Source organism: Sus scrofa, chromosome 1 (assembly GCF_000003025.6).
Source record: "Sus scrofa isolate TJ Tabasco breed Duroc chromosome 1, Sscrofa11.1, whole genome shotgun sequence".
NCBI classification, from domain to species: domain Eukaryota; kingdom Metazoa; phylum Chordata; class Mammalia; order Artiodactyla; family Suidae; genus Sus; species Sus scrofa.
Window position 1 is genome coordinate 121,884,811 of NC_010443.5, and position 22,990 is coordinate 121,907,800.

A 22,990-nucleotide genomic window follows, 5' to 3' on the forward strand; every position below is an offset into this window, starting at 1 on the left:
AATAGAAAAACATAGGTGGCTGTATCATTTGAGATGGAGTCTAGAGACCTTAGTTAGACTCTTTAGCAGTTTACTAGCTGAGCAGTCCTTGCTATGATACTTAACCTCTGTGGATCTCAAATTCCACATCTGTTGTTTAGGCATCATATCTATCCTACATCATTTTGTGACAGTGAAATGGGATAACTGTGAAACTACTTAGCAAAGACCTAAGCACATAGTAAGTACTCAATAAATGTTAATGTAATGTTTATTTTAATAATATTCCACTTTCCTTTTTATTCACATTTTAAATTTGAAGAAAAGTTCATCTTTTAAACAATAAATATCCACTTTAAAGATATGTGCAAACTCTCATAGGCAATAGGCATCACTTTTTATCTCTGTGAAGTTATTTTACCATTATAATTTACCTATATATTATCCCAACATATTTTTATTTTGAAAGTCTTATATCGATCGATTTTTTGTTATCTTCAGTGAGGAGTTTGCTATGAATCAATTGTTATTAATGACACATGCCCCTATCTTATATGAATACCATAAATCTAGGCTTGTTTCAGATATCTTTGCTAAAATATCCTGGGGGTTTCCGGGGAATGCTGACAAGGCTATTACTCTGCCCTTTTTCAGGTTCTCTCTTGCCACGTTGATGCTAAGAGTCTCTAGGTGGCCACTGCTGTCCTGGACTACTTTGCTGCCAGCATAAACATAGGCTGTGGTATGCTAGAGCTGGCCGATATTGGTTGCTAAGAGCTAGTTGTTAAATTCTTAGGAATTAGGTGAGCCAGTGGTTAAACACAGCTGTTACTAAAAATTAAATTATGTAAACTTATAATTTAAATAAATTATATGAAAAACAAAATTCATAAATACTCAAAGCTCATCACTTTTAAATTATTTTACCATATTTTACTGATTATGCTCTTGAGGCTGTTTGCATCTGTTGGATCTCTGTGGTGGAAATACTACACAATGGCATGCTATGGCATGTCTCTTTTTGACTCAGTGATATTACTGCTTGGACAGCCATGGGGAAAAATTTACACCATGAAAATTGGTAAATGCTACAAATCAAGACTTTTTTTTTTTTTTTTTTTTTGGTATTTTTGTCTTTTAGGGCTGCACCCGTGGCATATGGACATTCCCAGGCTAGGGGTCCAATCAGAACTGTAGTCACCAGGCTACACCACAGCAACACAGGATCCAAGCTGTGACTGCGACCTATACCACAGCTCATGACAACACCGGATCCTTAACCCACTGAGCGAGGCAAGCGATCAAACCTACAACCTCATGGATGCTAGTCAGGTTTGCTAACTGCTGAGCCACGATGGGAATTCTCCATTTTTTTTTCTTTTTTAAGAGTAGTGTTAGTATATCACTATCCCCTCTTTCCAATCCTCACAGCACAGTTCAAACTGACTCAAAGAAGAGAGTTTAACAGGCCTCAAGAATATCAAAAGGATATCATTCAGAGAACTTAAAAACTGGTTGCTAGAAGTGGTGAATCAGAGTCACAAGCATAGGCCTCTTGATGGTAGTCACTAATGTTGCTGCTTTGCCTAAATCCTGTTATTGGTGGTAGAATTCAGCTTTCCTGCCTTGCTTTGGCCTGCCCACAAATAGAATGATGCTGAGCAGTTCTTTGCTATGCCATTTCCAAGTCTCAACCATCTGAGATACTCTTAGAGTAAAACAATTTCCTTCCTTCCCTCATCTACCCCACTCCTCCTTTCTATTTTTTTTTTTTTTTGCCCTAAGAATGAACTTCCCTAGAGATGATTAACAGTGGGAATGTCCATTCTCCTTACTTCTTACCAAGGGGCTAACATTGTTTAGAATATAGTTATTAGCATTTTCACAGTGTCTGATTGATTCAGTGCTGAATAAAACCATCTGTACAACAACAGAATAGTCCAGATTGAGATTTGTCCTTTGAAGACTGGCCCCACTTCCCCTTTCCTTGAACAAATATGCACCTATCTCAAGAATAAACAATAATGCTAAGACACAGAGTAGTCCAAATTCAGATTTAGCAATAGAGACACCAAAAAATTTTTTGTTCAATATAATCTACATGCATAGAACCTGGTTTAAAGGATTGCCTTATTTATATAACTAAGTAGAACCCACCTTTAACTTCTCTGTCTGGAACATTTGCATTTAAGATTTCTTAGTGCTTTCAGAACTTCCCAAGAAGAAAATGTGTTTCAGAATATAGTCAAAATCCAGCACTTATCTCCTGATTTAGCCATCCTTGTCTTTCACCTGGACCATTGGAAGAGCCTCCTAATTGGTTTCCCAACTTCCACAATTTCCCCTCTTCAGTCTATTCTTACCACAGTGTCCAGAGTGATCAGGTTAAAATATAAATCAGATCAGGATGCTCCTTTGCTCAAAACCCTCTAATGTCTTCTCATTTTACTTAGGCAACAGGCCACAGTTACCCACTTAGGATCCTCCTCTTCATTGCTTTGACATCCATTCTACTCTCTGGAGGTCACTCTGCTCCATCCAAATGGCCTGTCCTCCTGTTCTCTGAACACACCAGATGCTTTCTTGCCTCAGGGATTTTTCATGGAATCTACTTGCAATATGAAATGTTCCTGTCCCAGCAAACTACATATTTCTGTCCTTTATTTCTTGCAGATTTTTTTCTCGTGTATCACTTCTTAGTGAGATCTCCAATCGCCTTATCACAATCCTCCCACATTTCCTATGCCCTTTTCCACTCTAATATTTACTACCTTCTTATTCACTCATTCATTCACTCACCAACTCTATCTATCTATCTATCTATCTATCTATCTATCTATCTATCTATCTATCTAGATGTATATACATATGTGTATATATATATGTCTTATTTATTGTATAAAATCTTATTCATTGTCTACTTTATGACACCATTACAATGCATATTTAAGGATTTTTTTATCTGATTGTATCATGTTCAGTTACCATTGCCTAGAACCTGGCACCTGGCACATAGGGGTTTCTCAATAAATATTCAATGAATGAATGAATGATTGTACAATAGAGTAGTCAGACATTGGTTAGGAGCTGGAGACCTGTTTTTAATTTTTGCCTTTGCATGCAATGAACTCTGTAACACTACATTCTGTTTCTACATCTCAATGTACTTATTAATACAGTGGGGATATAATGACTATTTCACATGCCTCGTTGACTTTTAGTGAGGCTCATGCAAAGAAGTTCTCTCCATAAATGTGAGGGGATATTTTTATTGTCCTACTTGTTTGTACTCAGTATAGTGAGCAGCTAGCTCCATGCCTACCTTGCTTTATACCACTCCCAAGTAAAAATTCTCCATTTGAACACAAAGTAGGAGTGACAGGTTCATTTTCATATTTCCTTCTGAAGATGTTAGTGGATCCTTTGCTTATGACTTAGAGAAGGTAGTTGCATTTATTATAAGCCATTGAAAACCTAAAGAATGAAATAACCCACCAAGGGCCCAGGGTTTTGGGTATGTCCAGTATTGTTAGGTGTTCTATATGTATGATGCACTTTTTTTTCTTTTATTTTCTCACTGTACAGCAAGGGGGTCAAGTTATCCTTACATGTATACATTACATTTACTTTTTTTTTTTTGTACGATGCACTTTTATCCCCACCACAGCTCTGCAAGGAGAATATGTCTTCGTTTCAGAGCTGGAGAAATAAAGTTTAGAAATATCTAGTTTCCCACTAAGACAACAGAGCTGATAAGAGACAGAACTTGGGGAGAACTCATGTGTGTCTTACTCTAATACCAAACTCCTACCCACCTCAGGAAATTGAGCTGTTTAATCCAAGTGCCCCAAAGTGAATATTCTCAGACCTATGGATGATGTTTCTCACTGATGTGTTCATTTCTTTTCAGACTGTTTATGACCAGTGGTTCATTGCCCTTTTTAACATTGTCTACACATCACTGCCTGTTTTAGCCATGGGGATTTTTGACCAGGTATGTGTTTTTCTCTGCTTTTGTAACTCATTTTTCTTTTAGTTGCTTTTAGCTTCTAAATAGAAGACACAAGCCATAGAGAGTCCTAGGAGTGCAGGTGTTTTACTAGGCGTCACATGGATCCCAAACCCTTCCTGGATCACTCACCTCCCCAAAATGATTCTCTGATCAGAGCTTAGATACTATCCTCTTAAAGATTCACACCCTACATTATCACTCTACGGGCTCTGAGACATCGTGTAGGAAATAGTCTCTTTAATTTCATTGTAGCCCAGCATTTCCAAAACTCATAGGACTTCAATTTTACTTATTTATTTTTCATGTAGAACTCACCATCATGCCTCAGAACTGGTACCTGTGGTTCACATACCAGGGGATGCTATATTATCCTCTGAGAGTGCAGAGAATTGTGCAATGATATGTAGAGAATCATGAAGCTAAGTCAGAGTGTAGAAAGCAAGCATCTGTGGTGAGACGTTCTTGGCAAGCACAGCCCAGAACAGGAGCTTCAGGCCAGAGGAACATCCTGCCAATGGGAGAGGAAGACACAGAGCACTATAGCCATGGAGGGAGAAAGGGTGCAGCCTTCTTTGGTTTAGCTCAAAGGGCTTGAGGAGAGAGAAAGGAGGAAATCACTTATAAAATGGTAGATCTTTGGCATACTCAGAGACTTGAAGGGTACTTTTTGGCTGGGGAAAAAGTCTGGTTGCCAATGGGGAAGTGCAAGGCTAGCCAGAGGAGTTTCCATGGCACAGTTAGGCTGTATTGTTTAAAACAGTTTTTTGGAAGTATTTTCAAGGAGACCAGATTTTCTCCAGGCTTTCATTAAATCCCATTTGCTAGGCCTCATTTTCTGGCCCAAAGCCATCTATTGCAAAATATAAATCTTCACATTATGAGCTCACTCTCCTCTCCCATTCTGTAGCCAGTTGTATCCTCACTTCTTATATGTGAAAAGGGCAGTTTATGAACAACATAGTTTGTGGGATTCTACAAAAAGTAATGAACTCTTAAAGACCAAGGTGTAAAGGATAAGCACATTCATTTCCAAGTGCCCATGTTTACAAGCGCTCCTTTACTTGGTGCTTTGTAGATGCTCAGAATATGCAATAAAATATCAAAAACAAAGTGATAGCTGAGAAAATATGGTTATTGTGCAATTAAAAAAAAAGGTAATAAGGGAGGAGTTCAAGATGATGACATAGTAAAATCCTGAACTTACCTCCTTCCATGGATACAGAATCTATAGCTAAATATGGGGCAATTTCCTCTTTAAAAAACCTAAAGGCTAGCTGAGTGAAGGCTACCCATTGTGAAAACTAGAAGAAAACCACATCAAAGTGAGTGGGAGAGGCCAGGACACAATCTCATCATGATCCCCACCCCCACACACTCCTACCCCCTACCCCCACCCTGCCTTGCACTCTGAGTGGCAACATGGAGCTTCTCCCTCAGGAATGAAGAGTTTGCACCACATTGGGTATCATAACTTTTAATACCTGCACCTGAGAGACAAGTTCCCCGCCCCAAACCAATGAGGCTTATGTCCCAAGACCCACAAGATGGAAGTGATCTAAGAAGTCGTTCTCAATTGGCCTGTGTGTTCAGACTCACCTACTGCTGGGCCTAATTCAGAGGCCGCAGATCATGCTCAGTAATGGAGCAGTGATGGAGCCTCATTGCTTAGATCAAAGCATCAGACTGAAGGGCAGGTATCTCATTTGACACATATGTCTAGGAGCCCAGGGGAACACTGGGTACAGAGACTGGTGGGAGGAATCCTTACACTCTCCCTTTGCAATACTCCTAAAAGGGAGCTTTTACATGTCTGTGTAGGCCCCAAAGGACTAACTAGAAGAGAAAGGGTTTTTAAATAGCTATCACCCCTAGGGCAGAGCGAGAGGCAACAGACTCAGGAGCTCAGTCTTTTTTGTGAAGAAGGCCTATTAGCTAATCATTATGGCTGAAACCTGAGGGGCAAGCATCTAATTAAACATGCATCTAGAGGCTGACTATAATCCTTTGCAGAGACTCAAAGTGTGAGCAGTGTCTTCATGTTTTCCCTCTGCCACACCCTAGAGCTCCAGTGTCTCCTGGAGAGGAGCTTTACATGTGTCTGTCCTGGTTCTTGAAGCTGCTGCCCAGGGGATACCACTTGATCACCTGGCTCTTGTGGCTGAGGGCTTGCATTCCTGGGTCCCACAGAACTATGGCAAATGGAGAGCTGATTCTTGGCAGGCTACCATACCTATAGCACTGCATAGACAGCAAGATGAAACATAGCCCCTGTCTTTGTGTGAAGAGGCTGTCTTTGCTTGTCCTGGATATTTAGTCTGAGTGGCAGGCTTCAGGTTTGGCACACTCCTAGTGACTTCTGAAACTGTCATCTTGGTGTGCTCCCTGTGCCTAGCACCAGCTTTCTGCTATATTCAAGAAAAGAGCTTAAATGTTTATCTAGAGCCCTGAGTTTTGTGATTGCTATACAGGGAACACCCCTAGATTTCCTGACTCTGGTGGCCAGTGGGGCTTATGCTTGCAGTCCCATGGGACTGTATATACTTCCATATTTTAAATAGCTGCACCTTGAGTGTCTGGATTCCTATCAGCCTGAATCTAGGTGTTGAAATCCAATCCATAGGGACACAGATGGGTCTTGGCACATTCTCAACTACTAGGAGCTATAAAATATAATACACTGCTTGAACAGCATTAATTTTTGAGAGACAACAAAGAGCTGGGGCAGGGGTGAACAATAAGGTTTATCTCCCACATGAGGCCACTCCTTTGAGACTAGGAGGAGTGGTTGTTTTATCAACTGTACGGAAACCAACACAGAAATTCAAACAAAATGAAGAAACATGGGAATATGTTCCAAATGAAAGAATATGATAAAGCCTCAGAAAAAAACCTTAATGAAATGGAAGTAAGTAATTTACCTAATAAATAGTTTAAAGCAATGATCTTAAAAATGCTCACTGAATCAGGGAGAGGAATGGATGCACACAATAAGAACTTCAACAAAAAGATGAAAAATGTAAGAAAGTACCAAGTAGAAGTCATAGATCTGAAGAACACAATAACTGGAAAATAGCAGACTAGATGAAGCTGTAGAAAAAATCAGTCAACTTGAAGACAAGGTAGTGAAGCTTACCCCATCAATCAGAGCAGCAAAATGAAAAAAAGTAAAGACAGCTTAAGGAACTTATAGGACAACATCAGATAGACTAACATTCACATTATATGGGCCCCAGAAGGAGAAGAGAGAGAGAAGGGGAAGAAATTATATTTGTAGGAAATAATGACTGAAAATTTCCCCCAACCTGGGAGGAAGTAGACATTTAGACCCAGGAAGCTCAGAAAGTTCCAAATAAGATGAATCCAGAGGGACCCAAACAATATACTTTATAATTAAAGTGTCAAAAATTAAGGATGAAGAGAGAATATTAAAAGCAGTAAGAAAAAAACTTGTTATATAGAAGGGAACTCCTTTAAGACTTTCAACAGAAACTTGGCATGACAAATGAGAATGGCATGATAAATTTAAAGTTTAAAGGTAAAATTTGTAACCAAGAATACCCTACTTGGCAAGATTATCACTCAGAAGTGAAGGAGAGATAGTTTTCCAGATAAACAAAAGATAGAGGAGCTCACCAATACTAAGCCAACCTTATAAGAAATGTTAAAGAGGTTTCTTTAACCTGGACAGAAGGGTGCTAATTAGTAACAAGAAAATATGTGAAGGAATAAATCTCACTCAAAAGGTAAATATATGTAACCCTTGAACAATATGGTTTGGAACTATGTAGATCCACAATCCACAGTTGGTTGAATCCATGGATATAGAAACATGAATATGGAGGGCCAATTATAAAGTTACATGCAGATTTTTGACTCTGTGGCCATTGGCACCTCTAACATCTGTGTTGTTCAAGGGTCAACTGCTATAGTAAAGGCAGTAGATTAATCACTTATAAAGCTAGTATGAATATAAAAAGACAAAAGTAATAAAGATAACCATGACTGTCATAATTTGTTAAGAAGTACACAAGATAAAAAGATGTAAAATGTAATATCAAAAACATAAAATGTGGAGGGAGAGTAAAAATGTTGAGCATTTAAGCAGTTATCAACTTAAATAGACTGTTGTATATATGTTATTATATGTCAGCCTCATATAATCACAAAGCAAAAACCTGTAGTAAATACCCAGAAGATGAAGAGTTACAAGCATATCAATAAAGAAAGTCATCAAACCACAAAGGAAGAGAGAAAGAGAAGGAGAAAGAAACAAAAAGAAATTACAAAAACAGCCAGAAAACAGTTAGGAAAATGGCAATAAGTACATACCTATCAATAATTACTTTAAATGTAAATAAAAAATTCTCTAATCAAAACACATGGAGTGATTGAATAGATTTTTAAAAAACCAGCAAGACACATTTATATGCTGCCCACAAGATATTCATTTTAGATGCAAAGACAGAGGTTGAAAATGAGGGGATGGAAAAAGATATTCCATGGAAGTGGAAACCAAAAGAAAGCTGGAGTAGCTTATGTATATCAGACAAAATGGACTTTAAAACAAAGGCTAATAAGACATAAAGATGGACATGGCATAATGATAAAGGAATCAATCCAACAATAGAATATAACATTGTAAGTATTTACGCATCTAACATAGGAGCACTAAATATACAAGACAGATATTAACAAACCTAAAGGGAGAAAGAAAGAGCAACAAATTAATAGTGAGGGACTTTAACACCTCACTTATGTCAATGAATAGATCATTTGACAGAACGTTAAATAAAGAAACATTGGCTGTAAATGACATGTTTCATCAGATGGACCTAATGTGTATATGTGTGTGTGTGTGTGTGTATATGTTTGTGTGCATTTATATATATATATATATATATATATATAAAATATTTCCTCCAAAAGCAAAAGAATGCAAATTCTTCTCAAGTGCATATGGAACATTTTAAAGGACAGAACATATGTAAAGCCACAAAAAGGTCTTAATAAATTTAAGAAGATTGAAATTATAACAGGTATCTTTTTTAACCAGAATGCTTTAAAAAAAGAAATTAATTACATGAAGAAAACTCGAAAATTCAGAAATATCTGGAGATTAAACAACATGCTACTGAACAACCAATGGGTCAAAGAAGAAATCAAAAGAGAAATTAAAAACATCTTGAGAGAAATTAAAATGGAAATATAACATACAAAAATTTGTGGGATGCAGTAAAAGTAGTTCTAAGAAGGAAGTTCAGAGCAATAAATGCCTACCTCAAGAAACAAGTCTTAAATAAGTCACTTTTACACCTTAGGGAACTAAAGAAAAACAAACAAAGCCCCACATTAGTAAAAGAGAGGAAATAACAAAGATTAGAGCAGAAATAAATGAAATAGAGACTAAGACAATAGAGAATATCAATGAAACTAAGATCTGGTTCCTTGAAATGACAAACAAAATTGATAAACCTTTAGCCAGACCCAGCAAGAAATGAAGAGTGAGGGCTCAAATAAATAAAATCAGAAATAAAAGAGCTATTACAACTGATACCACACAACGGATCATAAGAGACTAATATGGACAGTTATACAGCAACAAATTGGACAACTTCAAGAAATGGATCAATGCTTTAAAACATATAACCTACCAAGATTTAATCATGATTAATATGAACAGAAGTTTCTCAGAAGTTAAAAATAGAACTACCAAGTGATCCAGCAATTCTACTTTTGGGTATTTATTTGAAGAAAGCAAAAACATTAATTTGAAAAGATATGTACACTCCTATGTTCATTTCAACATTAGTTATAACAAATAAGATATGAAAACAACCTAATGATCCATCAATGGATAAGAGATATAGAGAAAAAAAAATACAGTTGACCCTAAAAACAACGCAAGGGCTAGAGGTCCTTCCCCACCCCCATGTAGTCAAAAAACCTCCTATAACTGTATAGTTGGCCTTCTATATTCATGGTTCTGCATCTGTGGTTTCAACCAAACTACATGTAGTATATATTTATTGAAAAATTCCATGTATAAGTAGACCCACTCACTTCAAACCCAGGTTGTTCAAGGGTCAACTGTATAAATAATAAGGCCCTTATTTCCATAAAGTTGAGTGTCTACCTCTCCCCTTTCCTGTTTTATCAACCTTCAACTGATCACCACCAGATCATGGGATGCTATGCTGGGAGGCCTCAATGACCATCTGTGGGTCTGCTCATCTTATAAGGAGAAAACCAAAACTCAAAAGTTCAGGTCACTTTCCAAAGTCACATGGCCAGTGAGTGACAGAACTTAACACAGCACTAGAGACCACTGAACTCTGAGGTTGAAAGACTATTACTGTTGTTATTACTATCATCATTATTTTTTTATTTATAGAAGCATCTTTTTTTATTATAGTTGATTTACAGTGTTGTGTCAATTTCATATGGTAATTCTATATTTAGTTTTCTATGGAACATCCCTACCTTTTTCCATAGTTGTTGTACCAAATGACATTTCCACCAATAGTGAGGAAGGGTTGCCTTTTTTCCGACATGCTCTCCAGCATTCGTTATTTGTAGACTAGTTAATTATGGCCATTCCAACTGGTGTGAGGTGGTAGCTCACTGTAGTTTTAATTTGCATTTCTCTAATAATTAGCATCTTTTCATGTGCCTATTGGCTATTCACATGTCTTTAATGGCAACCACTACAGCAAGAACTCTGCTGAATATATACCCTTTTAATCATGACAGTGGTCCTGGGGGAGACATTGTTGTTTGCATTTCTGGAGTTGAGGAAACCAAGACTCAGGTTAACTGAGAGGCCTGAGGCTGCACTCCTGCTAAGCAGTGGGGCTGGGGTTTGAATTCAGGATTGTCCGGCTTCAAAGTCTGTGCATATAACTTATCAGTAACCAAACTGGGGAAAGAAGCATCTCAAAACAGGACTTCCTGAGGAGACTATGTCAGTGTTCTTCACAGGACCTCATTTGCAAGGCCTGGGCCAACCCCCAGTCAGGAAGTGGAAGTTGGCCTGCTTCCAGAGTTCTTGCTTGTGTCCCTCCCTCTTCAGCGGCTTCACCTCGCCATGGTTCTATGATGTCACCAGTGGTCAGTCCTTGCCATAATTTTTGATTTTGGTGTTTGGCTGTGGTGCTCACAGTGTGGTCCTCAGCATTACTTTGGACTGGTTGGAAGTGCAGAGGGTCAGGCCCCATCCCAAGGCTACTGAAATTTAATCTGTTCCCCAGGTTATTAGTATGCACATTAAATTTGGGAAGTACTACTCTAATTTCTCCTAGGACTCCATTGGGGCCAAACATGATGCCTTTTCATTCTGTCCAAATTATTTGTCCTGATCACCTGGTAACTGCCATTGGAATCTTCCCTGGGTAGAACACTCAGCTCCCTTCCACCTGGATCCCACATACAATTTCTCTCTTTCCCTGTTTGCCTTCTGTTCACCCTGCCCCCAAAGTTGGGAACTCAAGTTGGCCTATTCAACTCTCTGCTGACCTCCCCTGGTCATTACCACTTGCTGCTTTGGCAGTTCACCGCCCACCCCCACCCCACCCAGGTCCACTGGCTGCACAGGATGCACTAGAATTCTAGGAGCATGAGTACAGCTGCAGGAGAGTATAGGAAAGAAACTTCAACTTGAAGCAAAATATCTGGATGCAATCAAGCTCTGGTTCTACTATAAGAGCTGTGGCCTCTAATGAATCTCTCTTGGAGACTCAAGTTCCTCCAATATAAAATAGGGATCATTTTCTCATCCTCTGGGTTTCTGTAGGAATGAAAACAATATAATGAGTAGTGTATATTGGGGCATCCTTAGATATCATCATGCTATTTCTGGAGATAGGAAATTCAAGGCTTCTCTAACTTCTCTTCAAGCTGCCTTCACTGAAGTAACTCTCTATTTACAGGATGTCAGTGACCAGAACAGCATGGATTATCCCCAGCTCTACAAACCTGGACAGCAGAATTTACTTTTTAACAAGTGTAAATTTTTCATCTGTGTGGCACATGGAATCTACACCTCATTAGCCCTTTTCTTCATCCCATATGGGGCCTTTTATAATGCAGCTGGAGAAGATGGACAGTACATTGCAGACTACCAGTCCTTTGCAGTTACCATGGCCACATCTTTGGTCATTGTGGTCAGTGTGCAGGTAACCCTACTGCTGAAAGTCTCTTAACATGATGGCATTACACCTTTTAAAATTCTGTTTCATAATTGATAGTAATCTTAAAGGAATACTGGGGTTTTCTTTTTAACTATACATTTTGAGATGAAAACAGGAAGTTTTTTTTGTTTGTTTGATTTTGCTTTTTTAAGGTATATGGAGGTTCCCAGGCTAGGAGGTCAAATCGGAGCTGTAGCTGCTGGCCTACACTACAGCCACAGCAATGCCAGATCCAAGCCACGTCTGTGGCCTACACCACAGCTCATGGCAACACCAGATTCTTAACCCACTGAGCAAGGCCAGGAATCGAACCTGCATTCTTATGGATAGTAGGACAGATTTGTTTCCACTGAGCCACAATGGGAACTCCTTTCTTTATCAATTTTTTGTTTTGAAAACAGGAAGTGGAATTCCTGCCATGGCGCAGTGGTTAACGAATCCGACTAGGAACCATGACGTTGCGGGTTCGGTCCCTGCCCTTGCTCAGTGGGTTAACGATCTGGCGTTGCCGTGAGCTGTGGTGTAGGTTGCAGACGCGGCTCGGATCCCGCGTTGCTGTGGCTCTGGCGTAGGCCAGTGGCTACAGCTCCGATTGGACCCCTAGCCTGGGAACCTCCATATGCCACGGGAGCGGCCCAAAGAAATAGCAAAAAGACAAAAAAAAAAAAAAAGAAAGAAAACAGGAAGTTTTAACATAAATTTCTGAATGTAGAGGATTAGCATTGTGTCTATAACCTCCATGTGAGAAGAAATCTCACAATGAATCACTTCTTGGGACTGTGCATCAAGTAGGGAAATGATTATACTATTACTTCCTCCTTGTGTTTTCTTCTTGGAAGAAAAATTTTCTAATGAAAAGAGAAACCTTCCCATGATTTCTGTAAGTTTAGTAACTTCCAGGTTTTGAAGTGAGATATAATATTTATTTGGAAATACATTTCTATAGAATTATTTAACAGGTTCAAAGTTATGTCTGTGGTACATTTGCAACTCAAATCTTAAAAAAGTTTTTTTGGTAGGAATGATTTTTTTAGAATTTATTTTGTTGAAGTATAGTTGATTTACAATGTTGTGTTTCTGGTGTCCAGGAAAGTGATCCATATATATATATATATATATATATATATATATATATATATGTAAGAATATTTTTTCATATTCTTTTCCATTATGGTTTATTATAGGATATTGAATATAGTTCCCTGTACTATAGAGTCGGACCTTGTTGTTAATCCATTCTATAAATAATGGCTTATATCTGCTAATACCATACTCCCATTCTTCCTCTTTATCCCTTCTTGGCAACCGCAAGGCTGATCTCTATGAGTCTGTTTCTGTTTCATATATCAGTTCATTTGTGTCATATTTCAGATTCCATATATATGTGATATCATATGGTATTCATCTTTCTCTTTCTGACTTAATTATTATGACAATCTCTAGGTCCATCCATGTTGCTGCAAAAGTCATTGTTTCATTCTTTTTTATGACTGAGTAGTATTCCATTATATATATGTACTACATCTTTTTAATCCATTTGTCTGCCACTGGATATTTAGGTTGTTTCCATGTGTTGGCCATTGTTAATAGTGCTGCTTTGAACACTGGGGTACATGTATCTTTTCAAATAATAGTTTTGTCCAGATATATGCCCAGAAGTGGGACTGCTCTATTTTTAGTTTTTTGAGGAGTCTCCATACTGTTTTCCATAGTGGCTGTACTAATTTACATTCCCATCTAGTAGTGATGATTTTTGTTGCTCTTTTTAATTCCCTTCTTCTCTTGTTCCCTCCTCTTGTGGTTTGATGACTATCTTTACTCTTGTATTTGAGTTGATTTTTCTTATTTGCGTGTGTATCAGTTGTAGATTTTTGGTTTGCATTTACCCTGAAGATTTGATATGAGTGCAATATATATACAGGATTGTTTTAAGTTGTTGGTCTCTTAATTGCAAGTACGTCTCCAGTGTCTTGCATTTGTACACTCCTCACGATATCTTTACTGTATATATACCTTTACTGGTAAACCTTGTCATTTGTGGTATTTTTGTTTCTGGTTGTGGCCCTTTTCTTTTATGCCTAGAGAAGTTCCTCTAATATTTGTTGTAAATCTGGTTTAGTGGTGCTGAATTCTTTTAGCTTTTGCTTACCTGTGAAGCTTTTGATTTCTCCTTCAAACTGAATGAGAGCCTTCCTGGGTAAAGTAATCTTGGTTGGAGGTTTTTTTCCTTTCATCATGTTAAGTATATCTTGCCACTCCCTTCTGGCCTGCAGAGTTTCTGTTGAAAAATCTGCTGATACCCTTATTGGGGTTCCCTTGTATGTTTTTGTTTCTTTTCCCTTGCTGCTTTCGGTGTTTTCTCTGTCTTTAATTTTGGTCAGTTTGATTAATATGTGTCTCAGGGTATTCCTCCTTGGGTTTATTTTATATGGTACTCATTGCACTTCTTGGATTTGAGTGAGTGGTTCCTTTCCCATGTTAGCGAAGTTTTTGGCTATTATCTCTTGGAATATTTTTTCTGTCCTCTTCTCTCTGTCTTCTCCTTCTGGCACCCCTATAATATGGATGTTGGTGTGTTTAATATTGTCCCAGAGTTCTCTGAGACTCTCTTCATTTGTTTTCAATCTTTTTTTCTCTTTTCTGTTCCACATCCATGATTTCCACTTATCTGTCCTCCACCTCGTTTATTCGTTCTTCTGCCTCCTGTGTTCTGCTGTTGGTTGCCTCTAATGAGTTTTTTATTTCAGTTACTGTATTTTGCAATACAATACTCTTCTTGTTTAAGTTTTATACCTTGTATCTCTTTGCTCAGTGTTTCCTGTAAGTTATCCATCTTTGCCTCCAGTTTATTTCCAATGTCTTGCACCATCTTCAGCATCAACAGTCTAAAGTGTTTTTCCTGGAGGCTGAGAATCTCCTGATGACTTAGCTGATTTTTTGGGTTTTTTTCTTTCTCCCTCATCTGAGTTATAGTTCTCTGTCTTTTCATTTTTATAGGTTTTTGGTGTGGTGACATTTTTACCGATAATAGAGTTGTTGCCTCTCTTACTTCTGGTGTCTGCCCCCCTGTGGCTGAAGTTGGTAAGGGGTCTTGCTGTAGGCTTCCTGATGGGAGGGACTAATGCCTGCCCACTGGTAGGTGGAGCTGCTTCTAATCCCTCTGGTGGGTGGGGCTTAGTCTCTGGATGGGATTAGAGGCAGCTGTGTGCCTGGGGTGTCTTAGGCAGCCTGTTTACTGAGGGGTGGGGCTGTGATCCCACCTGGGTTGTTGTTTGCCCTGGGGCTTCTCAGCACTGACTGATGGATGGGGCCAGATTTTCCCAAAATGGCCACCTCCAGAGAAAGGCACTGCTGCTGAATATTCCCAAGAGCTTTGCTTCCAATGTCCTTCCCCCACCACAAGCCACATGCACCCCTGTTTTCCCAGGATGTCCTCCAAGAGCTGCAGTCAGGTTTGACCCAGATTCCTATGGAGACCTTGCTTTGCCCTGGGACCAGGTGCACGTGAAAGTCTATGTGCACCTTTTAAGAATGGGGTCTCCATTTCCCCCAGTTCCATGGAGCTTCTGTGCACAAGCCCCACTGACTTTCAATGCCAGATGCTCTGGGGCTCTTTCTCCCAGTGCCAGATCCTCACATTTGGGGGTTTTATGTGGGGCTCAGAAGTCTCACTTCTGTAGGCAAGTCTCTGTGATACATTTACTTTCCAGTCTGTGGGGCTTCCCACCTGGGAGGTATAGGGTTGCCTATATCATGTAATCACCCCTCCTACCTCTTGTTGTGGCCTTGCCATTGTCTTCTGTAGTAGGATATCTTTTTGAAAGTTTCCGGCCCATTTTGCTGAAGATTGCTCAGTATTTGGCTGTAAATTTGTTTTTGGGTTTTTTTTTTTGTTTTTTTTTTTTTTTGTCTTTTTGCTATTTCATTGGGCCACTCCCACGGCATATGGAGGTTCCCAGTCTAGGGGTCGAATCGGAGCTGTAGCCACAGGCCTATGCCAGAGCCACAGCAACACGTGATCCGAGCCGTGTCTGCAACCTACACCACAGCTCACGGCAACGCCGGATCGTTAACCCACTGAGCAAGGGCAGGGACTGAACCTGCAACCTTATGGTTCCTAGTCGGATTCGTTAACCACTGCGCCACGACGGGAACTCCAAATTTTGTTGTTTTTAGGAGAGAAGTTGAGCTCCAGTCCTACTATTCCATCATTTTAATCCCCTAATAGTGATGATTTTTGATGATCTATTGACCTTCATCAGGCATTTTGAGTTTATTTCTATATCCTTTTAAATGCAAATGGTGTACAATACCATTAGATGTTGAATTACAGTTCACAAAAGCTTTCCAATCCATTAGAATCTGCACCTGTATGGATACAAGCAATGTGACCTCTATTTTCTGTTCTATTTTTTTTCTATGTGTATTTTAAGGGGAAAGTATTGATCAAGGACTTAATTTTTATAGTTTGAATTGCCTTAAGTCATCCCTTTTTCTATCCTGTAAACAGTCTCTTAGAAGTCATAGCTATTTACATGCAATAAATAATCTCACTAAACCTCAGACTTCAGATGCAATAAATATCAGATTGAATAAATCAAATGTAAATGTATTGCTTTTATTTTAAATTTTTTTTAGATTTTAATTTTTTAATTATAATTGATTTACAATGTTCTGTCAATTTCTTGGTTGACCTACGAAAATATTTGTACAGTTGATATCAGAGAATGTTTTGCCTATGTTCACTACTAGGAGTTTTATGGTGTCTTGTCTTATGTTTAAGTCTTTAAGTCATTTTGAGTTTATTTTTGTGCATGACGTGAAGGTGTGTTCTACTTTCATTGATTTACATTAAGCTGTCCAGTTTTCCCAGCATCACTTGCTGAAAAAACTTTTTCCCACTTTACATTTTTGCCTCCTTTGTCGAAGATTAATTTCCTATAGGTGTCTGGATTTATTTCTGGGTTCTCTATTCTGTTCCATTGGTCTGTATGTCTGTTTGGTACCATTCTCACACTGTCTTGATTGCTGTAGCTTTGTAATATTGTCTAAAGTCTGGGAGATGTATACCTCCTGCTTGTTTTTTTTCCCTCTGGATTGCTTTGGTAATTCTGGGTCTTTTATGGTTCCAAATGCCTTTTTGGATTGTTCATTGTAGTTCTGCGAAAAATGTGTAATTTGATAGGCACTGAACTGAATCTGTAAATTGCTTTGGGTAGTATGGCCTTTTAACAATATAAATCTTCCAATCCAAGAGAATGGAATATCTTTCCACTTCTTTGAATTCTTTTTAATTTCCTTGATTAATTTTTTATAGTTCTCAGCATATGTTTTTCACCTCCTTATTCAGGTTTATTCATAGGTATTTAATTTTTTGGGTGCAGTTTAAAAAGTTACTGCATTTTTATATTCCTTTGCTAATATTTCATTGTTATTATACAGATATGCCACCAATTTCTGAATGTAATCTTGTATCCTGCTACTTTGCTGAATTCATTTATCAGTTCGAGTAGTTTTTGTGTGCAGTCCTTAGGGTTTTCTATATATAGTATCATGTCATCTGCATACAGATGACTATTTTACCTCTTCTCTTCTAATTTGGATAATTTAATTTCTTTTGTTTGTCTGATTGCTGTGGCTAGGACTTCCAATACTATGTTGAATAAAAGAGGTGAGGCTGGACATCCTTGTCTTATTCCAGATTTTAGTGGGAAGGCTTTCACGTTCTCTCTGTTGAGTTTTTTTTTTTTTTTTGTCTTTTGTCTTTTGTTGTTGTTGTTGTTGCTATTTCTTGGGCCGCTCCCATGGCATATGGAGGTTCCCAGGCTAGGGGTTGAATCGGAGCTGTAGCCACCGGCCTACGCCAGAGCCACAGCAACGCAGGATCCGAGCCGTGTCTGCAACCTACACCACAGCTCACGGCAACGCCGGATCGTTAACCCACTGAGCAAGGGCAGGGACCGAACCCGCAACGTCATGGTTCCTAGTCGGATTCGTTAACCACTGCGCCACGACGGGAACTCCACTGTTGAGTATTATATAGGCTGTGGGTTTGTCATAAATGGCTTTGATTATGTTAAGGTATGTTCCCTCTCTACCCACTTTGGTAAGAATGTTTATTATGAATGGATATTGGATTTTGTCAAATGCTTTTTCTGCATCTATTGAGATGATCATGTGGTTTGTGACTTTTCTTTTGTTAATGTGGTGTATGATGTTGATTGATTTGCATATGTTGAACCATTCTTGTGAACCCCAGATGAATGCCACTTGGTTGTGGTGTATGATCTTTTTCATATGTTGTTGGAGTTGGTTGGCTAAAATTTTGTTAAGAATTTTTGCATCTATATTCATCAAACATATTGGCCTATAATTTTCTTTTTTGGTAGTATCTTTGTCTGGTTTTGGTATTAATGTGATGGTGGATTTGTAGAATGGAAATTGGAAGTGTTCCTTTTTCAATCTTTTGGAAAATTTAAGAAGGATGCGTATAAGTTCTTCTTTGTATATTTGGTAGAATTTGCCTGTGAAGCCATCTGTCCTGGACTTTTGTTTGTAGGGAATGTTTTTATTACATATTAATTTCATTTCTAGTGATTGGTCTGTTCAATTGATCTATTTCTTCTTGATTCAATTTTGGCGGGCTATATGTCTCTAGAATGTTGTCCATTTCTAGGTTGTCAAATTTGTTGGTATATAGTTGTTCATAGTATCCTTTTATTTATTTATTTTTATTTCTGCAGTATCCATTGAGTTTTCTACTTTTTCTTTTCTTTTTTTTAATTTGAGTTCTTTCTCTCTTTTTGGTGAGTCTGGCCAGAATTTGTCAATTTTGTTTACCCTGTCAACCATTTCTTGGTTTTTAATGATTCTTCTATTTAATGATTTTTTGAATCTCTGTTTTATTGATTTCCTCTCTGATTTTTATGATTTCCCTCCTTCTGCTGATGTTAGGTTTTTGTTTGTTCTTCTATTTCCAGTTCTTTTAGGTGTAGGTTAAGTTGTTGATTTTCTGTTTGTTCCTTCAGATGAATTCTTCTATTCTTTTAACTGGGAATGGTTCTTGAGCTTCTTCATTTTGCTTATATTATTCTGTGAGTTTATGGAATACAACTACTATAGTCTTGAAGGGCTTTTATATGTGATGTTGGATTTTGAAGGACTATTTTGTTAGGCCTACTATTTATTTTTAAGATCTATATGAATCTTTTTAAAGGGATGCAAAAGAATTTTATAATAGAACTTTCAGGATATATCTTTTTTGTGTTTGTTACTGAAGAAATGCTACAGCTCATATACTAATACATATTTTATCTACTGTCAGATAAACTCCTAGAAATAAAATTGGGGTGGTGGTGGTCAAAATTCCTCTAACATTTACCAATCTGATGGATGAAAAACAGTATTTTGCTGTTTTCATTGCTGGGTCAGAAAGTATGTGCATTTAAAATTGAATTAATATAGTTGTTTCACTTTCTAGAAAAGATAGTTGTAGACAACAGACACTGCTTAATGTAAAAAGAGGTTATTAAAAGCTGTTAGGTAGCTTTAGAATCTGCATGATGACAAATGAACCAGGGAGAACCACAGCAAGGTATAACTCCCAAGCACAGGGCTGCAGTTGTATGATGAAAACTACTGCTATTATCACTTCTTACAGCTTGGCTCTGATCACACTGGATGTCAGAAGGTTAGCCACAGACTTCCAAAGAAACACCACGTCTGCCATCATGTTTTCAAATACTGAGAGAAGTGTGTTACAATTTTCCATTGTGATGAAGATTCTTATCAAGTTTTTCTTGTATTTCAAGGAGATTTTATCTTATATAATTCAAGGCTATATTATTATTGTTATTATTTTGCTATGTAATGGTTCTGGATTGTTATTTGATATTAGTTTTACTTTTCTTGGTTTTTAAAAATTTACCTTTGCCTGATATGTAATCTGGGCCTATCCCTTCATTTTCATCTCTTTCTGATCTTGTTTTATTAGTTTTTTTCATTCAATAAGGAAGGTAAGCTACTCATTTTATTTTAATAACTTAATTCTACTTTTTTATTTCCATTTCGTTCCCTTTTCATACTCACATTGTGGATTTTTAAGTATGTTATTTGTCATGAATAATTTACTGATTTTACTATTGTATTCCAATCTGACTAATGATTTCTTCCTATTTTTAAAATCATTTAAATTCCTATTTCCATATTCATATACCCAAATTAAATAACTGTATTCTAGATCAAATGTTTCTCTATCCTGTTCTGCACCTTCCCTCATCTACCTCCAAATTAAACAATTTGGGGACTGTTTTTTACTTTACTTCTCCCTCCTTGCCCTCACTGCCCTCCCCAACTCTTGAATGTTAATGATTTTAGTTCAAGGATGTTATTAAATGCTCCTTTAACATATGTTTTGACTCCTAAAAAACTGCTTTTAAAATTAAAAGTAGTTTTTGCTCATACATTATTGCTCATTTATAGCCAACTATAAATTTTTAAGAATCATTGTTCACCACCATTTTTATGTTCTTTGTCTTCCACTGTCTTGTGGTCTTTGTTCTAATTTTTATTTGGTTGCAACAATTTCCTTGAGTAATTTCTTCAGAAAGGGTACATATATATTATACTTTTGAGTTCAAATCTTTCTTTCTTTACATTTAAATGATATATTGGATGGGCATAAGATTCTTGAGTCAGAGCATTTTCTTTAGGAATTTAAATGATTTCCCACTACATTCCAATTTCAGGGTAGCAGTTTGATATTAGGTTAATTCTATTTGCTTAAAATAATATCTTCTCTAAAAGCTTATGTTCTTTATCCTTGAACTTCATAAGCATCACCATAACTAATTTTGTTCATTAATTTGTGTAGGATTATGAGTACCCTCTTAATCTGAAAACTTTTGCTGTTTGTTATCACAGCAGTTTTCTTCTATTATTTCTTTGATTGCTACTTCTCTTGCTTTTTCTCTTCTTACAATTCTATTATTGGTATATTGGGCCCATGGATCTGATATCTATAGGTTTTCTGTCCATGTTTCATATGGTTTCCATTTCTTCAAGTTTTTTCTCTTTATTAGGAGATATTATTTCCATTTTTTTTAGAATATGAACTTAGTTCTCATTGGTGACTATCTTAGTTTTTCTATTGAATTTTTAAATTCAGAAACAATGCTTTTTTTCTTCCAGAATTTATTTTCTGTGATCTAATTGCATCTCCTTAAGAATTCTCATTACTTTTTTTGTTGTTGTTACTTACAGTGCTTGTCTGTCTTTTCCATTAGTTCTGTATCATAGAAGCTATTTGTTCTTGTTTTTGTTTTGTTTTTTTTTCAATTGAGACCTCTTAAATTGGTTGCCAAATCATACTCATACAGGTTCACAGGTTAGGTTATTGGTGTCTCTTAATGGTGATGAACTGACAGGCAGTGAAAGATAGAATTGGAGATTTTCGTCTAATGTCTTAAGAAATGAACTGGAAAATCAGCATCTCTTTACTGAAGCATGGAAGGTAGGGCTCTCTCTTCATTCTCAGGAATCTTGAGGAAAGAAAAGGCTGTCCCTTTACCACCCCTGCAGTTTCATCAAGGCTGTGAGCATTGTTTTAATAGGGCATCATTTTAAAGGATGGTAAACTTCAGGTTGGTAGGGGAAGTGTGTCTCTGTGTGCAGAGAGGGGTCTATTTACTATGTAGGCAGAGCCCCCTTAGGCAGGATATCCATGGTCTTTCACCAGACTCTGCCAGAAATGCATACCCTCACTTGGACCATTTGAGACCTCTGAGATGCAAATAAGGATGCTAGAACCTACTTTTTTTTTTTTTTCTCTGAGAACTCAAGTGTCCATATTCACTGGTGGCTTCCTTGATTCCCCATAGCAGATCACTCTTTTTCAGCTGTTTTGCCATAACTAGTTATTGGAAGGGAGAAGGGCTTGTGAACATGCTCCCAAATCACCAGCTTCTGAATTTTATGTGAAAAGTGGATTAAGGATTTTTCTTCATTATTATTTGAATAAAAGAAATGATAAAATGAATTAGAATATTGATGTAAAAACAGATTTTACTTGTGTCAAAATGGTCATATGAAAATCTACATATAGATTTTTTTTTCATTTAAAAATATTTTTTGGCTGTGCCCACAGCCTGTGGAAGTTCCTGGGCCAGGAATCAAGCCTACACCACAGCAGCCACCTGAGCCACAACAGTGACAATGCCAGTTCCTTAACCCACTGAACCACCAGGGAACTCATATGTGCAGATTTTAAAATACTGTACTTGTTAACTCTGAAAAATATTTTTCCAAAAGAAAAAATTTGAGAGCACTTTTGAAAGTAGCTTTGAAATAAGAAACCATTCTGTTTTCTTATTTCTCACTTAAAAAAGTTTAACATTTTATTTCCTGATTTTGACTTAGCCTTGACAGACATAACAGCTTGCAGATATAGGTCCTAAAGTCAGTTGTCTGCTAGAAATGTCAAATAAGTCCCCTGTGCTGTGCAGAAACGTGGGGGTGCTCATGGTTGGCTGGTAACTTGACAGGTGCAACCATCTTGCCACAGAACAGTTCAGAGGAAACATTACTCAGTGGAATGATGCTTTTTAAATCCTCAATGACCTCCCCTTTGCACTTGACTTTATTTACAGATAGCCTTGGATACCAGTTACTGGACTGTCATTAATCATGTTTTCATCTGGGGCAGCATTGCCACTTACTTCTCCATTTTATTTGCAATGCACAGTAATGGCATCTTTGGCATCTTCCCAAATCAGTTTCCATTTGTTGGTAAGTGAGCCCTACTATCTGCTGTGGC

At 37.6% G+C, this 22,990-nt stretch overlaps 1 protein-coding gene across 20 annotated transcripts in view; it reads left to right on the forward strand.

The window, feature by feature from the left end:
- Positions 1 to 22,990, forward strand: part of ATP8B4 (ATPase phospholipid transporting 8B4 (putative)) — a 285,562-nt gene that overhangs the window by 255,739 nt on the left and 6,833 nt on the right. For 18 of the 20 annotated variants that reach the window (XM_021095810.1, XM_021095809.1, XM_021095798.1 and 15 more), the window contains 4 exons: positions 3,890 to 3,973; positions 11,917 to 12,162; positions 15,175 to 15,258; positions 22,824 to 22,962. In XM_021095810.1, the coding sequence (XP_020951469.1) occupies positions 3,890 to 3,973; positions 11,917 to 12,162; positions 15,175 to 15,258; positions 22,824 to 22,962 (553 nt within the window). The remainder of the gene's footprint in view (positions 1 to 3,889; positions 3,974 to 11,916; positions 12,163 to 15,174; positions 15,259 to 22,823; positions 22,963 to 22,990) is intronic. The other 2 variants (XM_021095823.1, XM_021095867.1) reach the window with 2 other exon arrangements.